This window comes from Pseudophryne corroboree, chromosome 1, assembly GCF_028390025.1.
Source record: "Pseudophryne corroboree isolate aPseCor3 chromosome 1, aPseCor3.hap2, whole genome shotgun sequence".
Classification (NCBI taxonomy): domain Eukaryota; kingdom Metazoa; phylum Chordata; class Amphibia; order Anura; family Myobatrachidae; genus Pseudophryne; species Pseudophryne corroboree.
The window spans coordinates 751,264,759-751,283,151 of record NC_086444.1 but is presented as its reverse complement, the minus strand read 5'-3'; the positions used below and the strand labels follow the sequence as shown (position 1 = coordinate 751,283,151).

At 48.0% G+C, this 18,393-nt stretch overlaps 2 protein-coding genes across 2 annotated transcripts in view; both read left to right on the top strand.

The window, feature by feature from the left end:
- MTHFD2L (methylenetetrahydrofolate dehydrogenase (NADP+ dependent) 2 like) overlaps positions 1-18,393 on the top strand; it is a 441,513-nt gene that overhangs the window by 166,449 nt on the left and 256,671 nt on the right. The gene's annotated exons all lie outside the window — the stretch shown is intronic.
- On the top strand, positions 10,152-14,962 carry LOC134909694 (serine/arginine repetitive matrix protein 1-like). Its single transcript, XM_063916865.1, has 7 exons — positions 10,152-10,506; positions 12,109-12,287; positions 12,455-12,974; positions 13,055-13,261; positions 13,295-13,594; positions 13,682-13,810; positions 13,886-14,962. Exons 2-7 carry the CDS (start codon positions 12,111-12,113, stop codon positions 14,569-14,571), a joined length of 2,019 nt encoding a protein of 672 aa, XP_063772935.1. The 5' UTR covers positions 10,152-10,506; positions 12,109-12,110; the 3' UTR covers positions 14,572-14,962.

The window sequence follows — 18,393 nt, the reverse complement described above, 5'->3', positions numbered from 1 at the left end:
TCCATCCATCTACATTGTATACCTGTGGTGTTTTTTTTTTCTTCATACTAGTTTAGCAGTCTGCTGACAGTGTCCACCAGGTCCGTTATACAGTATATTATATATATATAAGCAGCAGTACGGTAGGCCACGGCTGTACCTACCTCTGTGTCGTCACTCGTCGTCCATAAGTAATATAATACTATACTATCCATCCATCTACATTGTATACCTGTGGTGTTTTTTTTTCCTTCATCCTAGTTTAGCAGTCTGCTGACAGTGTCCACCAGGTCCGTTATACAGTATATTATATATATAAGCAGCAGTACGGTAGGCCACGGCTGTACCTACCTCTGTGTCGTCACTCGTCGTCCATAAGTAATATGATACTATACTATCCACCCATCTACATTGTATACCTGTGGTGGCTTTTAGTTGTGCGCAAAATATGGAGAACAAAAATGTGGAGGTTAAAAAAATAGGGAAAGATCAAGATCCACTTCCACCTCGTGCTGAAGCTGCTGCCACTAGTCATGGCCGAGACGATGAAATGCCATCAACGTCGTCTGCCAAGGCCGATGCCCAATGTCATAGTACAGAGCATGTAAAATCCAAAACACAAAAGATCAGTAAAAAAATGACCCAAAAATCAAAATTAAAAGCGTCTGAGGAGAAGCGTAAACTTGCCAATATGCCATTTACGACACGGAGTGGCAAGGAACGGCTGAGGCCCTGGCCTATGTTCATGGCTAGTGGTTCAGCTTCACATGAGGATGGAAGCACTCATCCTCTCGCTAGAAAAAAGAAAAGACTTGCGGCAAAAGCACAGCAAAGAACTGTGCGTTCTTCGAAATCCCAAATCCCAAAGGAGAGTCCAATTGTGTCGGTTGCGATGCCTGACCTTCCCAACACTGGACGGGAAGAGCTTGCGCCTTCCACCATTTGCACGCCCCCTGCAAGTGTTGAAAGGAGCACCCGCAGTCCAGTTCCTGATAGTGAAATTGAAGATGTCAGTGTTGAAGTACACCAGCATGAGGATATGGGTGTTGCTGGCGCTGGGGAGGAAATTGACAAGGAGGATTCTGATGGTGAGGTGGTTTGTTTAAGTCAGGCACCCGGGGAGACACCTGTTGTCCGTGGGAGGAATATGGCCAGTGACATGCCTGGTCAAAATACAAAAAAAAATCAGCTCTTCAGTGTGGAATTATTTCAACAGAAATGCGGACAACTGGTGTCAAGCCGTGTGTTGCCTTTGTCAAGCTGTAATAAGTAGGGGTAAGGACGTTAACCACCTCGGAACATCCTCCCTTATACGTCACCTGCAGCGCATTCATAATAAGTCAGTGACAAGTTCAAAAACTTTGGGCGACAGCGGAAGCAGTCCACTGACCAGTAAATCCCTTCCTCTTGTAACCAAGCTCCTGCAAACCACACCACCAACTCCCTCAGTGTCAATTTCCTCCTTACCCAGGAAAGCCAATAGTCCTGCAGGCCATGTCACTGGCAAGTCTGACGAGTCCTCTCCTGCCTGGGATTCCTCCGATGCATCCTTGAGTGTAATGCCTACTGCTGCTGGCGCTGCTGTTGTTGCTGCTGGGAGTCGATCGTCATCCCAGAGGGGAAGTCGGAAGACCACTTGTACTACTTCCAGTAAGCAATTGACTGTCCAACAGTCCTTTGCGAGGAAGATGAAATATCACAGCAGTCATCCTGTTGCAAAGCGGATAACTGAGGCCTTGACAACTATGTTGGTGTTAGACGTGCGTCCGGTATCCGCCGTTAGTTCACGGGGAACTAGACAATTGCTTGAGGTTGTGTGCCCCCGTTACCAAATACCATCTAGGTTCCACTTCTCTAGGCAGGCGATACCGAGAATGTACACGGACGTCAGAAAAAGACTCACCAGTGTCCTAAAAAATGCAGTTGTACCCAATGTCCACTTAACCACGGACATGTGGACAAGTGGGGCAGGGCAGACTCAGGACTACATGACTGTGACAGCCCACTGGGTAGATGTATTGCCTCCCGCTGCAAGAACAGCAGCGGCGGCACCAGTAGCAGCATCTCGCAAACGCCAACTCGTTCCTAGGCAGGCTACGCTTTGTATCACCGCTTTCCAGAATACGCACACAGCTGAAAACCTCTTATGGCAACTGAGGAAGATCATCGCAGAATGGCTTACCCCAATTGGACTCTCCTGGGGATTTGTGGCATCGGACAACGCCAGCAATATTGTGCGTGCATTACATCTGGGCAAATTCCAGCACGTCCCATGTTTTGCACATACCTTGAATTTGGTGGTGCAGAATTTTTTTAAAAAACGACAGGGGCGTGCAAGAGATGCTGTCGGTGGCCAGAAGAACTGCGGGCCACTTTCGGCGTACAGGCACCGCGTACAGAAGACTGGAGCACCACCAAAAACACCTGAACCTGCCCTGCCATCATCTGAAGCAAGAGGTGGTAACGAGGTGGAATTCAACCCTCTATATGCTTCAGAGGATGGAGGAGCAGCAAAAGGCCATTCAAGCCTATATATCTGGCCACTATATAGGCAAAGGAGGTGGAATTCACCTGTCTCAAGCGCAGTGGAGAATGATTTCAACTTTGTGCAAGGTTCTGCAACCTTTTGAACTTGGCACACGTGAAGTCAGTTCAGACACTGCCAGCCTGAGTCAGGTCATTCCCCTCATCAGGCTTTTGCAGAAGAAGCTGGAGGCATTGAAGGAGGAGCTAAAACAGAGCGATTCCGCTAGGCATGTGGGACTTGTGGATGGAGCCCTTAATTCGCTTAACCAGGATTCACGGGTGGTCAATCTGTTGAAATCAGAGCACTACATTTTGGCCACCGTGCTCGATCCTAGATTTAAAACCTACGTTGGATCTCTCTTTCCGGCAGACACAAGTCTGCAGAGGTTCAAAGAACTGCTGGTGAGAAAATTGTCAAGTCAAGCGGAACGTGACCCGTCAACATCTCCTCCTTCACATTCTCCCGCAACTGGGGGTGCGAGGAAAAGGCTACGAATTCCGAGCCCACCCGCTGGCGGTGATGCAGGGCAGTCTGGAGCGACTGCTGATGCTGACATCTGGTCCGGACTGAAGGACCTGCCAACGATTACTGACATGTCGTCTACTGTCACTGCATATGATTCTCTCACCATTGAAAGAATGGTGGAGGATTATATGAGTGACCGCATCCAAGTAGGCACGTCAGACAGTCCGTACGCATACTGGCAGGAAAAAGAGGCAATTTGGAGGCCCTTGCAGAAACTGGCTTTATTCTACCTAAGTTGCCCTCCCTCCAGTGTGTACTCCGAAAGAGTGTTTTGTGCCGCCGCTCACCTTGTCAGCAATCGGCGTACGAGGTTACTTCCAGAAAATGTGGAGAAGATGATGTTCATTAAAATTAATTATAATCAATTCCTCCATGGAGACATTCACCAGCAGCAATTGCCTCCAGAAAGTACACGGGGATCTGAGATGGTGGATTCCAGTGGGGACGAATTAATAATCTGTGAGGAGGGGGATGTACACAGTGAAAGGGGCGATGAATCGGACGATGATGATGAGGTGGACATCTTGCCTCTGTAGAGCCAGTTTGTGCAAGGAGAGATTGCTTCTTTTTTGGTGGGGGCCCAAACCAACCAGTCATTTCAGTCACAGTCGTGTGGCAGACCCTGTCGCTGAAATGATGGGTTGGTTAAAGTGTGCATGTCCTGTTTATACAACATAAGGGTGGGTGGGAGGGCCCAAGGACAATTCCATCTTGCATCTCTTTTTTCTTTCATTTTTCTTTGCGTCATGTGCTGTTTGGGGAGTATTTTTTGGAAGGGCCATCCTGCCTTACACTGCAGTGCCACTCCTAGATGGGCCAGGTGTTTGTGTCGGCCACTAGGGTCGCTTAGCTTAGTCGTCACACAGCTACCTCATTGCGCCTCTTTTTTTCTTTGCGTCATGTGCTGTTTTTGGAGTATTTTTTGGAAGGGCCATCCTGCGTGACACTGCAGTGCCACTCCTAGATGGGCCAGGTGTTTGTGTCGGCCACTAAGGTCGCTTAGCTTACTCACACAGCTACCTCATTGCGCCTCTTTTTTTCTTTGCGTCATGTGCTGTTTGGGGAGTATTTTTTGGAAGGGCCATCCTGCGTGAGATGGGCCAGGTGTTTGTGCCGGCCACTAGGGTCGCTTAGCTTACTCACACAGCTACCTCATTGCGCCTCTTTTTTTCTTTGCGTCATGAGCTGTTTGGGGAGTATTTTTTGGAAGGGCCATCCTGCGTGACACTGCAGTGCCACTCCTAGATGGGCCAGGTGTTTGTGTCGGCCACTAGGGTCGCTTAGCTTACTCACACAGCTACCTCATTGCGCCTCTTTTTTTCTTTGCGTCATGTGCTGTTTGGGGAGTATTTTTTGGAAGGGCCATCCTGCGTGACACTGCAGTGCCACTCCTAGATGGGCGAGGTGTTTGTGTCGGCCACTAGGGTCGCTTAGCTCACTCACACAGCTACCTCATTGCGCCTCTTTTTTTCTTTGCGTCATGTGCTGTTTGGGGAGTATTTTTTGGAAGGGCCATCCTGCCTGACACTGCAGTGCCACTCCTAGATGGGCCAGGTGTTTGTGTCGGCAACTAGGGTCGCTTAGCTTACTCACACAGCTACCTCATTGCGCCTCTTTTTTTCTTTGCGTCATGTGCTGTTTTTGGAGTATTTTTTGGAAGGGCCATCCTGCGTGACACTGCAGTGCCACTCCTAGATGGGCCAGGTGTTTGTGTCGGCCACTAGGGTCGCTTAGCTCACTCACACAGCTACCTCATTGCGCCTCTTTTTTTCTTTGCGTCATGTGCTGTTTGGGGAGTATTTTTTGGAAGGGCCATCCTGCGTGAGATGGGCCAGGTGTTTGTGCCGGCCACTAGGGTCGCTTAGCTTACTCACACAGCTACCTCATTGCGCCTCTTTTTTTCTTTGCGTCATGAGCTGTTTGGGGAGTATTTTTTGGAAGGGCCATCCTGCGTGACACTGCAGTGCCACTCCTAGATGGGCCAGGTGTTTGTGTCGGCCACTAGGGTCGCTTAGCTTACTCACACAGCTACCTCATTGCGCCTCTTTTTTTCTTTGCGTCATGTGCTGTTTGGGGAGTATTTTTTGGAAGGGCCATCCTGCGTGACACTGCAGTGCCACTCCTAGATGGGCGAGGTGTTTGTGTCGGCCACTAGGGTCGCTTAGCTCACTCACACAGCTACCTCATTGCGCCTCTTTTTTTCTTTGCGTCATGTGCTGTTTGGGGAGTATTTTTTGGAAGGGCCATCCTGCCTGACACTGCAGTGCCACTCCTAGATGGGCCAGGTGTTTGTGTCGGCAACTAGGGTCGCTTAGCTTACTCACACAGCTACCTCATTGCGCCTCTTTTTTTCTTTGCGTCATGTGCTGTTTGGGGAGTATTTTTTGGAAGGGCCATCCTGCCTGACACTGCAGTGCCACTCCTAGATGGGCCAGGTGTTTGTGTCGGCCACTTGTGTCGCTTAGCTTAGCCATCCAGCAACCTCGGTGCAAATTTTAGGACTAAAAATATTATTGTCAGGTGTGAGGTGTTCAGAATAGACTGGAAATGAGTGTAAATTATGGTTATTGAGGTTAATAATACTATGGGATCAAAATGACTCCCAAATTCAATGATTTAAGCTGTTTTTTAGGGTTTTTTGAAAAAAACACCCGAATCCAAAACACACCCGAATCCGACAAAAAAAATTCGGTGAGGTTTTGCCAAAACGCGTTCGAACCCAAAACACGGCCGCGGAACCGAACCCAAAACCAAAACACAAAACCCGAAAAATTTCCGGTGCACATCACTAGTAATTAATACACCTGTGCACCTGCTGGGTTACCTGCAAAACATGCACTGTGTGGGGTCCTGAGGACCGAGTTTGAGAACCACTCAAATGATGCACTGGGATGTGTTACACCCATAGTGGTGGGTGTTAGTGTGTGATGTGGATCTGAAGGCTCTGTCACGGCATGACAGAGGAACAGAGAATTCCGAAATCCCCAATACAAAGAGGACACCAGAAAGTATACTAACATTTGAATTTATTGATCTGGAACACTTTGTTACTAAAAATCGGTTCAAACGTAAAAGGGTGAATAACAGGTGCAATGTAAAATGATTTTTCAATTGTGGAAACCAACATGGGTAACCAAGTTATTCTAATACTGTAGTACTCTGAACCTTGGCCATTGCTGTTGGCAACACTATCGGGCCTTTATTTAAACTGTGCAATCTTAATAATGAATGCAAATACTATAATAATAATAATAATAATAATAACAACAACTAATCTACACTTCATAGTACTGCATACTTGCCTATCTGACCCTCTCCATGAGGGAGAAAATGCTCTGTTCCTGGACTTTCCTGGTAATGTATGATTGCCATCACCTGTGGTGAGCTAGTTAATTGATAAGAAAGGTGTTTCACCACAGGTGAGGGCAATCATACATTACCAGGAAAGTCCAGGAACAGAGCATTTTCTCCCTCATGGAGAGGGTCAGGTAGGCAAGTATGCAGTACTGCAAGTACTTCTAATAACTGTCATGTGACTGAAGGCCCTTCAGCTACCACATAAAAGACATGGTAATGCATCAGTTCAAGTACTTTCACAAAATATTATAACATCCACCGTAAATAATGCAATATAAGGCAAACAACATACACAACAAATCTGCAAGTACTGTAGCCCAGCACACATCTCTCCTGCCGCTCAGCACAGCGCGATCTGTGCTGAGCGTGCGGGGGGAGACGGGGGGGGGGGGGGCGCTCACTTCACCCAGCGGGTGAAGTGAGCGACCCGCTAGATTGGCCTGCATGCAGGCCAATCTAGCAGCAGCGATAGCGATGTGCGGGGCCGCGCATCGCTATCGCTGAGGGGGCTACACACGGAGCGATCATGCTGATATTCTAAGCAATCTAGTCAGATTGCTTAGAATATCGCTCCGTGAGTACACCCCTTTAGTCCCATAAGAATATCTAACATTTGCAGATAAGGGGTCTATTTACTAAGCCTTGGGTGGAAATAAAGTTGACGGAGATAAAGTACCAGCCAACCAGCCTGTGACATGGCAGTTAGGAGCCGATTGGCTGGTACTTTATCTCCACTGACTTTATCTCCATCCAAGGCTTAGTAAAAGTCCTGGTATAGAACAGAACCTTAGAGTTCTTCAATGGCCAGCTCTCTCTTCAGTGCACATAAAAGTGTGGTGGCAGGAGGTAGCTGTATTTAGGTGGCTCAGTGTTGACTGAGTATCTCTTTAAATAAATAGATGCAATGGGCAGCCGCAGTCCTATAACTCCTATATGGCATACAATGACCGTATGATACTGTCGCAGAAATAGTGCAACTCTGCTGGCTCTTAATATAACACCATCTTTAGAAATAATATATATGGATGCTGTCCCTTTGTTAGCACATCCAGGCTACAACAGACTAAAGTGTACGTTAGTTTATACACACTGTGAGGTAAGGTAATGCAGGGGTCTGTACTTGCTGCACAGCTTGTAAGCTCAGTGATTTTTGGGGACAGATTTACTGCAGACAGTAAGGGCTGGATGAATGCCGGTGCTTTACAATACGCAGTCTCTTGAATGTGTCCTTGACTGCTAGCTCATGGTACACAGTATACACATAAGGGATGCAGACACAGATCTGCTCCAAGTTGCTCTGGTAGCTAGCTATTCAGTGTGACTCAGCTCTCCTGGTACGAGCTCCTGCTGTCTACAACAGCACTCTAGCGTGCCTGGCTCTCCTGAAATGGCTTGAAGTGTTACCCCAACACCAGAGAAAGCCTGTGAACCTGCTCGGCTAGGTCTTTCTGCCTCTCATGTATCTCCCTGAGGCATCGGCCGGTGTCCAGAGGGTCCTAGAGCCCGGAAACAGCTGCAATTGCTGGGTATCACAGATGATCACCAACAGATAGATATTTATTCTAAATGTACAGTCTGTCTCTGAATTCAATTATTTTATATATATATTAGTTCCAAAAAATATCTTGTGCAAATATATCTTGTGCAATTTATGACTGTCACTTCTATGAAATAGGATATCCAAGGCAGCTTTTGCATTTTCAGTAGCTTTGCCTCAAAGCAGGTGGAAGGTGTACAGTATATGGGGATACATGAGGGGGTATTATTGTGCCTTCGTCAGTTCTGCTTATAGTTGCCAGCCACTATATAATTATGCAAATTGCAAAATGGGTCTCCTTCCAATATAAATTTCTTAAGGTGAGTTGTGTAAAATACACCCTCACCAAATATGGAAAAACCCTTATATATAGACTTACTACCCCTTTAACCCAGGACACTCATGAATTACACAGGTTCTGTGGCTGGCTGACTTCAAACCTGCATATCACCTGGTTTTACTCAGCCACAAAAACTGTCCTGGTTTAAAGGGATGGAATGGTAATCCTACAGATATATTATGTGAAGTATAGTATATTATGTTGTAAAAAAGAAACATAAAAATCCGTTTACTGGGGGTAATTCCAAGTTGATCGCAGCAGGAATTTTGTTAGCAGTTGGGCAAAACCATGTGCACTGCAGGGGAGGCAGATATAACACATACCTCCCAACATGACCCTCTCCAGGAGGGACAGAATGCTCTGCTCCTGGACTTCCCTCTTAATGTATGATTGCCATCACCTGTGCTGAAACACCTTTCTTATCCATTAACCTGTTCAGCACAGGTGCTTGCAATCATACACTAAGCGAAAAGCATACTTGCCTACCTGACCCTCTCCATGAGGGAGAAAATGCTCTGTTCCTGGACTTTCCTGGTAATGTATGATTGCCATCACCTGCGGTGAGCTAGTTAATTGATAAGGAAGGTGTTTCACCACAGGTGATGGCAATCATACATTACCAGGAAAGTCCAGGAACAGAGCATTTTCTCCCTCATGGAGAGGGTCAGGTAGGCAAGTATGGCGAAAAGTCCAGAAGCAGAGCATTGTGTTCCTCCTGGAGAGGGTCATGTTGGGAGGTATGATAACATGTGCAGAAAGAGTTAGATTTGGGTGGGTTATTTTATTTCTGTGCAGGGTAAATACTGGCTGCTTTATTTTTACACTGCAAATTAGATTGCAGATTGAACACACCACACCCAAATATAACTCTCTCTGCACATGTTAAATCTGCCTCCCGTGCACTGCACATGGTTTTGCCCGACTGCTAACAAAATTCCTGCTGCGATCAACTTGGAATTACCCCCCTTGTTTTGAAAGAAAAATAACTCACATTTTGGTTGTTTTTGACACTTTAAAAATAACTATGTTTGAAACAGCAGTGTTAAGCAATCATTCTAATCTTCTGTGTACAACTGTGCTGAAGTATGATTCAGAAGTTGAATTTGTGCCACCTGAGTCAGACACAATCTATTTCTCACATATACAGTGTAACAGTCTATGTAAAATGTTAAAATAAAACTATAAGCCATGTACACACTAGAAGTTATACAGTCCATTATTTCATCCAGCCGTGGATCGGCCTGTTATATAAGGTACATCATCTAGTGTGTACCCATAATATGCGCGCTCCCGTGGGTCGCTAGCGACATCCCCTGTAGGACCTGCAAGCAGGGCCGTCAGGGGATGATGCTAGCGATTACATGCAGCAGAATATGTGTATACACTTACCGTATGCACTTTGCTGCATGCTGGGTCCCATCAGCAGAGATGTCGGGCTAGGTAACATTGTCTAGTGTGTACCCAACCTTAGTCCACATGTGCTTTCTGTTGCAATAATACAGGGATAGGCTATTTTGTTACCAGGGTCTTAGGGAGATATTTACTAAGCAGTGATAAGAGCAGAGAAATTAGCCAGTATAGAAGTTGCCCCATCAACCAATCAGTAGCTCTGTATCATTTTATATTATGAAAATTATAGATGTTACTTCAGTGCTGATTGGTTGCCATGGGCAACTTCTCCACTGGCTCACTTCTCCGCTCTTATCACTGCTTAGTAAATGTTCCCCTTAGTGTGATGCATGGGGCTAGAAATTCCTAGTGCACTGCTTACCCTTAATTATGACCAGGATGCCCCACCCTGGCATTAAAGAAAATTTTTCAAGTAGCCCTGAACATCATAGGGGTATATGCAATAGCGGGCGAATCGCGTCATTTAATCCGCCCCTGTATAATTCGCCCGCTATCGCCAGCCGCAGCCCTGTCGCCGGGACCCTGAATTCACCATATTCAATGTATAACTGATTCGACCCACCCCCAGGCGGATTACGGCCAATCGGCGAGTAGTGGGAGTACTGAATTCGCCTTCCCGCCGAAAGCAGCCCTTTATTAGGGCTTGTTTGCTGCGTGCTCTGCAGCCATTTTGTGAACCTGCAGAGAGGTGTGAGGAGGTGCAGAGCTAGCAATTTGGTTGTTTGCTGTGGATATCGTTTGGACACCCCAGCAGGCTTTATTCCAGGACAGTCAGGAGGATTCCTGTTACCCGGAGGAGAGCCATTTTAGGAGCTTTTACTACATTTGTAGGTAAGTACCACATGTGTGTCTGGTGTTGCATGTATGTGTTTGTGTAGTGGGGGTTGCCATGAGGTGTACATGGGGTGTTTGTGTATGTGTGCAGGTATGTGTATAGCCCCTTGCTTGTGTTGCTGCATTTTTTGGGGGAGACTTGTGTTTTGGGGTAGTTTTTCACGTTTTTTTTTATTATTAAATTGACTTTTTTGGGTCTTCTATTAGCATTGGTGTACCTCCTGAGTGTGCTGGGATGCTTTCTGGCCATTTTGGGGTGATTTGGAGCAAGTTTAGTCGACAGCCTGGTCGACCTGTGCTGTAGACTGTTTGGCAAACATGTGTTTTCTCGCCTAATTTTGCTGTGGTGTTTCTCCTGAGTGTGCTGGGATGCTTTCTGGCCATTTTGGGGTGATTTGGAGCAAGTTTAGTCGACAGCCTGGTCGACCTGTGCTGTAGACTGTTTGGCAAACATGTGTTTTCCCGCCTAATTTTGCTGTGGTGTTTCTCCTGAGTGTGCTGGGATGCTTTCTGGCCATTTTGGGGTGATTTGGAGCAAGTTTAGTCGACAGCCTGGTCGACCTGTGCTGTCGGCAGTTTGGCAAACATGTGTTTTCCCGCCTAATTTTGCTGTGGTGTTCCTCCTGAGTGTGCTGGGATGCTTTCTGGCCATTTTGGGGTGATTTGGAGCAAGTTTAGTCGACAGCCTGGTCGACCTGTGCTGTAGACTGTTTGGCAAACATGTGTTTTCCCGCCTAATTTTGCTGTGGTGTACCTCCTGAGTGTGTTGGGATGCTTTCTGGCCATTTTGGGGTGATTTGGAGCAAGTTTAGTCGACAGCCTGGTCGACCTGTGTTGTCGGCAGTTTGGCAAACATGTGTTTTCCCGCCTAATTTTGCTGTGGTGTACCTCCTGAGTGTGTTGGGATGCTTTCTGGCCATTTTGGGGTGATTTGGAGCAAGTTTAGTCGACAGCCTGGTCGACCTGTGCTGTAGACTGTTTGGCAAACATGTGTTTTCCCGCCTAATGTTGCTGTGGTGTTCCTCCTGAGTGTGCTGGGATGCTTTCTGGCCATTTTGGGGTGATTTGGAGCAAGTTTAGTCGACAGCCTGGTCGACCTGTGCTGTCGGCAGTTTGACAAACATGTGTTTTCCCGCCTAATTTTGCTGTGGTGTTCCTCCTGAGTGTGCTGGGATGCTTTCTGGCCATTTTGGGGTGATTTGGAGCAAGTTTAGTCGACAGCCTGGTCGACCTGTGCTGTCGGCAGTTTGGCAAACATGTGTTTTCCCGCCTAATTTTGCTGTGGTGTTCCTCCTGAGTGTGCTGGGATGCTTTCTGGCCATTTTGGGGTGATTTGGAGCAAGTTTAGTCGACAGCCTGGTCGACCTGTGCTGTAGACTGTTTGGCAAACATGTGTTTTCCCGCCTAATTTTGCTGTGGTGTACTTCCTGAGTGTGTTGGGATGCTTTCTGGCCATTTTGGGGTGATTTGGAGCAAGTTTAGTCGACAGTGTGGGTCAGCCATTTTGTGTGGGTCAGCCATTTTGTGTGGGTCAGCCATTTATACATGTATGTATGTATGTATGTATTTTTATTTTTATTTTATTTTATTTTATAACAGAGATGTCAAAGGACAAGCAGACCCGATCCGCCCCTTCCCCCACCCCCTCGGATCTATCCCTTCATAGCAACGAGGAGTGGGAGCCAACCCAGGAGGCGGATACGACCGGCCAGGCATGTAGTGACCAGCCGCGGTCGTCAAGGGCCCATGAGAAGTCCAAGAAAAAGCCTAGTAGAAAGGTACTAACCACACCTGCAGACACAAATAGCATCAAACTTTCTTTACTGTAGTTTGCGCAATGCCATGCACACCTACTGGAATATGTGCGCAATGCCAGGGATACTGACACTCACAGGTACATACCGATCTTATTATTATTTTTTTTTATTTTTTTTAATCCCTAAAGGCAAGAAGCCAGCCAGAGGAGCAGTCTGAGGAGGAAGCCTCTGGTGAAGATGCAGGACCGAAAAAGCCGCGTGGACCCAGATATACTGAGGCGGAAAACTGTACCCTAGTGGATTGCGTCGACAGGTCCTACGACGTTTTGTATGGACCAAGGGCACAGACAACAGCAGCTAGGACAAAGCGAAGCATCTGGGAATCCATTGCGAGTCAAGTCACTGCAATATCTGGAAACCGCCGGAGCACCAGAAATTGCTTGAAGCGGTACAGTGATTGCCGCAGACAGACCAAGAAGAAGATGGGGATTCAGCGCCGACATGAGACAGCTACGGGAGGTGGCCCGGCTCTCAACCTGAAGTGGCTACCCTGGGAGGATGTTATTAGAAGGCGCATGAACCCTGCCATGGTCGAAGGAGTTCGCGGAGGTGTGGACTCTAGCCGTCCTGCTGGCTTTCCCGAGGAGGAAGAACCGCCCAGAAGACGGAAGAAGGCGGGAGATAAGCCGTCCAAAAGGAGGTCTGATGGTAAGAATACATTCACATGAACTGTACTTCCCTTTAAAATTTTTGTATGTGCTAATGTGAGTTGTTTTTTTTTTTTTCAGACAGGCCTGCCCAGAGGACATCACCTGCGCGCAGGACATCGCCAGCGCACGGACCATCACCTGTGCAGCAGGCATCGGCAGCAGCGCGCGGACCATCACCTGCGCCGCAAGCATCGGGAGCGCGCAGATCGTCACCTGTGCGCCACAGTTCGTCATCGCGCAGTTTGTCACCTGTGCACCAGACGACGTCAGCGCACAGACTATCACCTGTGCGCCAGACATCAGCGCACAGAACTTCACCTGTGCGCCAGACACCGTCGGCGACCACACCACAAGATGGGCGCCAAACATCAGCTCCTGCGCGCAGGCCATCACCAGATCGTCGTCTCTCCGATAGCTCTGGGACTGTGACTGAAGAGCCTCAAGACACAACCCTTGTGGACCCATCACCCGATCTGTTTGAGTCTACAGGGTTAACAGACGAAACTTTTCTTGGGTTTGAGGACAGCCGTGCAGACGTATCCAGCCAGACCCTTGAAAAGTCTTCCGAAACGAGGACAAGTGGAGCTCCTGGAGCAGCGGCATCACAGGATGGAGAAGGTTTGTATTTATTTTGTGGGAGGGGGGGGGGGGGCAGCAGTTGTGTAAATTTTATTAACTTTCCCCAAAAAATTATTTTGCAAACAGTGGTGCCACGGACCAGCAGCGGACTAGCTTCGGGGATTGGTTCCTACTTCAGGCCGGATCTCCTCCTACAGGAGTCGTCAGAGGATGACGAGGTGGAAGTGCAGGAGGCTCCAGTTACTACATCCCTGCGTGAGTAAATTGAATTGTGAGCCTTCAAAAAAATGTATGATGAATGTGTATAATATTGTCTAATTTTCTTTTCAGCTGCCCAAATCCAAGTTGTGGCAGACATCCAGGAAGGGCAGAATCCCTCAACTGTTCAGAGGGTTCACACCCTGGCATCAGAGATTGGGACACGCCAGGATACATACACAAATGTCGTGGGAAGCAGACTGGACAACATTGAGAGGACAATGGAGAAAATGGCAAACAGTCTGCTTGAACTGCAAAAGACTCTTTCCGACAGCACGGCCACAATACTACAGGTCAGAATGCAAGATCATAGGGAGAGTATGACCGTACTTAACATTCTGGCCGAATCCATGACCCGGCTCGTGGACAACACTGCATGTCTGGTAGCAAGCAATCAAAACATGTCGGAGAGTCATCGACACTCCTCATCCAGCCAACAGGTCATCGCAACCACACTGCAGATGATCTATGATAAGCTCCCAGGAACAGCTTATCAACACGCTGGTGATCCACCATATCCGCCGTCGCAAGCCACAAGGACGCCTCGTACCCTTCCTCAAGTCCCATCCCAGTACAGACAGTCACAGATGTACCAGGGATATACAGGGATGTACCCCACCCCCCAGATGCCTCCACCACCGGCCACACAATCTTCAGCAGCATGGGCACAGAGGACCAGTCAACATACTCCCCAGCCTCCCAGGACATCCACGCCCTATCAGGGGGAAGAAGAGGATCCGGACAGACTTCCACCATAAACCCGGTCGTATTGTTTTATTTATTTACAAATGTTTTTCGTGTATCCCTTTCTTCCCCTCCCATTAGTTTTTTTTTTTTTTTCTTACTATTGTTTTCTGTGTTGGGCTTCCCCACCCGTGACCGGGTACTACCAAGGAGCTTTGTGTAGGCATACATGCGCGGGCATGTATGCGGGCGCGTGTGGTAACGGATGAAAGCTCCTTGTGGCTACGTGTATGATGGGCCAAAGAGCTATTCTGATACCACTTTTTTCTTCCAAAAATCCTTTTTGTAATGGTGTACAGTAGGCTTTAATTGTGTGAATTTACTATTCACTAGTCTGTGTTTTTGTCTTCTTCATAGGATTGGTGGGGAAAAATGAAGTGGACGGCATAAGTTTGTGTTGTGTGTACCAAGGTGAGTAGAACCTTGTTTCATTCAAGAAAATTTGAACCGCATGCCTCTGTAGAACCACACAGTCCAGCAATGGGTCATGCTGGGCTGTGTTGTTCCACAAATGTTAGCGTGTCAAAGTGCTGACCACTGACGCCACTCTTTCACTTTGAACCGCATGCCTCTGTAGAACCACACAGTCCAGCAATGGGTCATGCTGGGCTGTGTTGTTCCACAAATGTTAGCGTGTCAAAGTGCTGACCACTGACGCCACTCTTTCACTTTGAACCGCATGCCTCTGTAGAACCACACAGTCCAGCAATGGGTCATGCTGGGCTGTGTTGTTCCACAAATGTTAGCGTGTCAAAGTGCTGACCACTGACGCCACTCTTTCACTTTGAACCGCATGCCTCTGTAGAACCACACAGTCCAGCAATGGGTCATGCTGGGCTGTGTTGTTCCACAAATGTTAGCGTGTCAAAGTGCTGACCACTGACGCCACTCTTTCACTTTGAACCGCATGCCTCTGTAGAACCACACAGTCCAGCAATGGGTCAAGCTGGGCTGTGTTGTTCCACAAATGTTAGCGTGTCAAAGTGCTGACCACTGACGCCACTCTTTCACTTTGAACCGCATGCCTCTGTAGAACCACACAGTCCAGCAATGGGTCATGCTGGGCTGTGTTGTTCCACAAATGTTAGCGTGTCAAAGTGCTGACCACTGACGCCACTCTTTCACTTTGAACCGCATGCCTCTGTAGAACCACACAGTCCAGCAATGGGTCATGCTGGGCTGTGTTGTTCCACCAATTTTTAGTGAAAATAAATGAACATGAGTTTAGTGTATCTTTACTTTAATATACTTTTTTTTCTTTTCCCCACAGATATCTATATACACAAGAAAAGAATGTAAAGAAGAACAAACTACTTTTTTGTTTTAATTAACTTTCAAACTTTATTAAAATTTTTTCTTCAATAAACTTTTAAAAATAGAAGTTTCCTGTGGTTTTTATTAAAATTTGTAATGCATTTGAATTGTACGTAAGTAGATTGCCCAGGGAACATCAAGGGAACTGTCTCTTCACATCCACACCACTTAGGAAGGATACACCGGAAGACCTGTGGAAGAGAAAAGTATGAGCTTCCAGATATGGGTGATAGTGTCACCCTGGGGCTGGAAAAAGAGGTACATACAACAGTCCACACAACACAAGCGGGTTGCAGCGGCCCAAATGCAACCCTCCTGCACTTGCATCACTACACATCCAAACATTCCCTAGCATTGCTGTTTCAGGGAATGCTTGGATGTGCAGTCTTGCAAATGCCGGAGGGCTGCACTTTGGACATGCCGGGGTGATTTTGGATAAGGGAGTTTTGGGCAATACATCTCACCTGAGGGGGGGTTGTCTGCTACATGGCGGAGGGTCAGGTCCACATCACCAGTAGGGTCACCCATGGAACATCAGGTGAAATGTCGTGTCTCCTCACATCCACGCCACTTGGGAAGATACATCGCAGGACCTGTGGAAGAGAAAAGTTTGAGCATCCAGATATGGGTGATAGTGTCACCCTGGGGCTGGAAAAAGAGGTACATACAACAGTCCACACAACACAAGCGGGTTGCAGCGGCCCAAATGCAACCCTCCTGCACTTGCATCACTACACATCCAAACATTCCCTAGCATTGCTGTTTCAGGGAATGCTTGGATGTGCAGTCTTGCAAATGCCGGGGGGCTGCACTTTGGACATGCCGGGGTGATTTTGGACAAGGGAGTTTTGGGCAATACATCTCACCTGAGGGGGGGTTGTCTGCTACATGGCGGAGGGTCAGGTCCACATCACCAGTAGGGTCACCCATGGAACATCAGGTGAAATGTCGTGTCTCCTCACATCCACGCCACTTGGGAAGATACATCGCAGGACCTGTGGAAGAGAAAAGTTTGAGTATCCAGATATGGGTGATAGTGTCACCCTGGGGCTGGAAAAAGAGGTACATACAACAGTCCACACAACACAAGCGGGTTGCAGCGGCCCAAATGCAACCCTCCTGCACTTGCATCACTACACATCCAAACATTCCCTAGCATTGCTGTTTCAGGGAATGCTTGGATGTGCAGTCTTGCAAATGCCGGGGGGCTGCACTTTGGACATGCCGGGGTGATTTTGGACAAGGGAGTTTTGGGCAATACATCTCACCTGAGGGGGGGTTGTCTGCTACATGGCGGAGGGTCAGGTCCACATCACCAGTAGGGTCACCCATGGAACATCAGGTGAAATGTCGTGTCTCCTCACATCCACGCCACTTGGGAAGATACATCGCAGGACCTGTGGAAGAGAAAAGTTTGAGCATCCAGATATGGGTGATAGTGTCACCCGGGGGCTGGAAAAAGAGGTACATACAACAGTCCACACAACACAAGCGGGTTGCAGCGGCCCAAATGCAACCCTCCTGCACTTGCATCACTACACATCCAAACATTCCCTAGCATTGCTGTTTCAGGGAATGCTTGGATGTGCAGTCTTGCAAATGCCGGAGGGCTGCACTTTGAACATGCCGGGGTGATTTTGGACAAGGGAGTTTTGGGCAATACATCTCACCTGAGGGGGGGTTGTCTGCTACATGGCGGAGGGTCAGGTCCACATCACCAGTAGGGTCACCCATGGAACATCAGGTGAAATGTCGTGTCTCCTCACATCCACGCCACTTGGGAAGATACATCGCAGGACCTGTGGAAGAGAAAAGTTTGAGCATCCAGATATGGGTGATAGTGTCACCCTGGGGCTGGAAAAAGAGGTACATACAACAGTCCACACAACACAAGCGGGTTGCAGCGGCCCAAATGCAACCCTCCTGCACTTGCATCACTACACATCCAAACATTCCCTAGCATTGCTGTTTCAGGGAATGCTTGGATGTGCAGTCTTGCAAATGCCGGAGGGCTGCACTTTGGACATGCCGGGGTGATTTTGGATAAGGGAGTTTTGGGCAATACATCTCACCTGAGGGGGGGTTGTCTGCTACATGGCGGAGGGTCAGGTCCACATCACCAGTAGGGTCACCCATGGAACATCAGGTGAAATGTCGTGTCTCCTCACATCCACGCCACTTGGGAAGATACATCGCAGGACCTGTGGAAGAGAAAAGTTTGAGCATCCAGATATGGGTGATAGTGTCACCCTGGGGCTGGAAAAAGAGGTACATACAACAGTCCACACAACACAAGCGGGTTGCAGCGGCCCAAATGCAACCCTCCTGCACTTGCATCACTACACATCCAAACATTCCCTAGCATTGCTGTTTCAGGGAATGCTTGGATGTGCAGTCTTGCAAATGCCGGAGGGCTGCACTTTGGACATGCCGGGGTGATTTTGGACAAGGGAGTTTTGGGCAATACATCTCACCTGAGGGGGGGTTGTCTGCTACATGGCGGAGGGTCAGGTCCACATCAC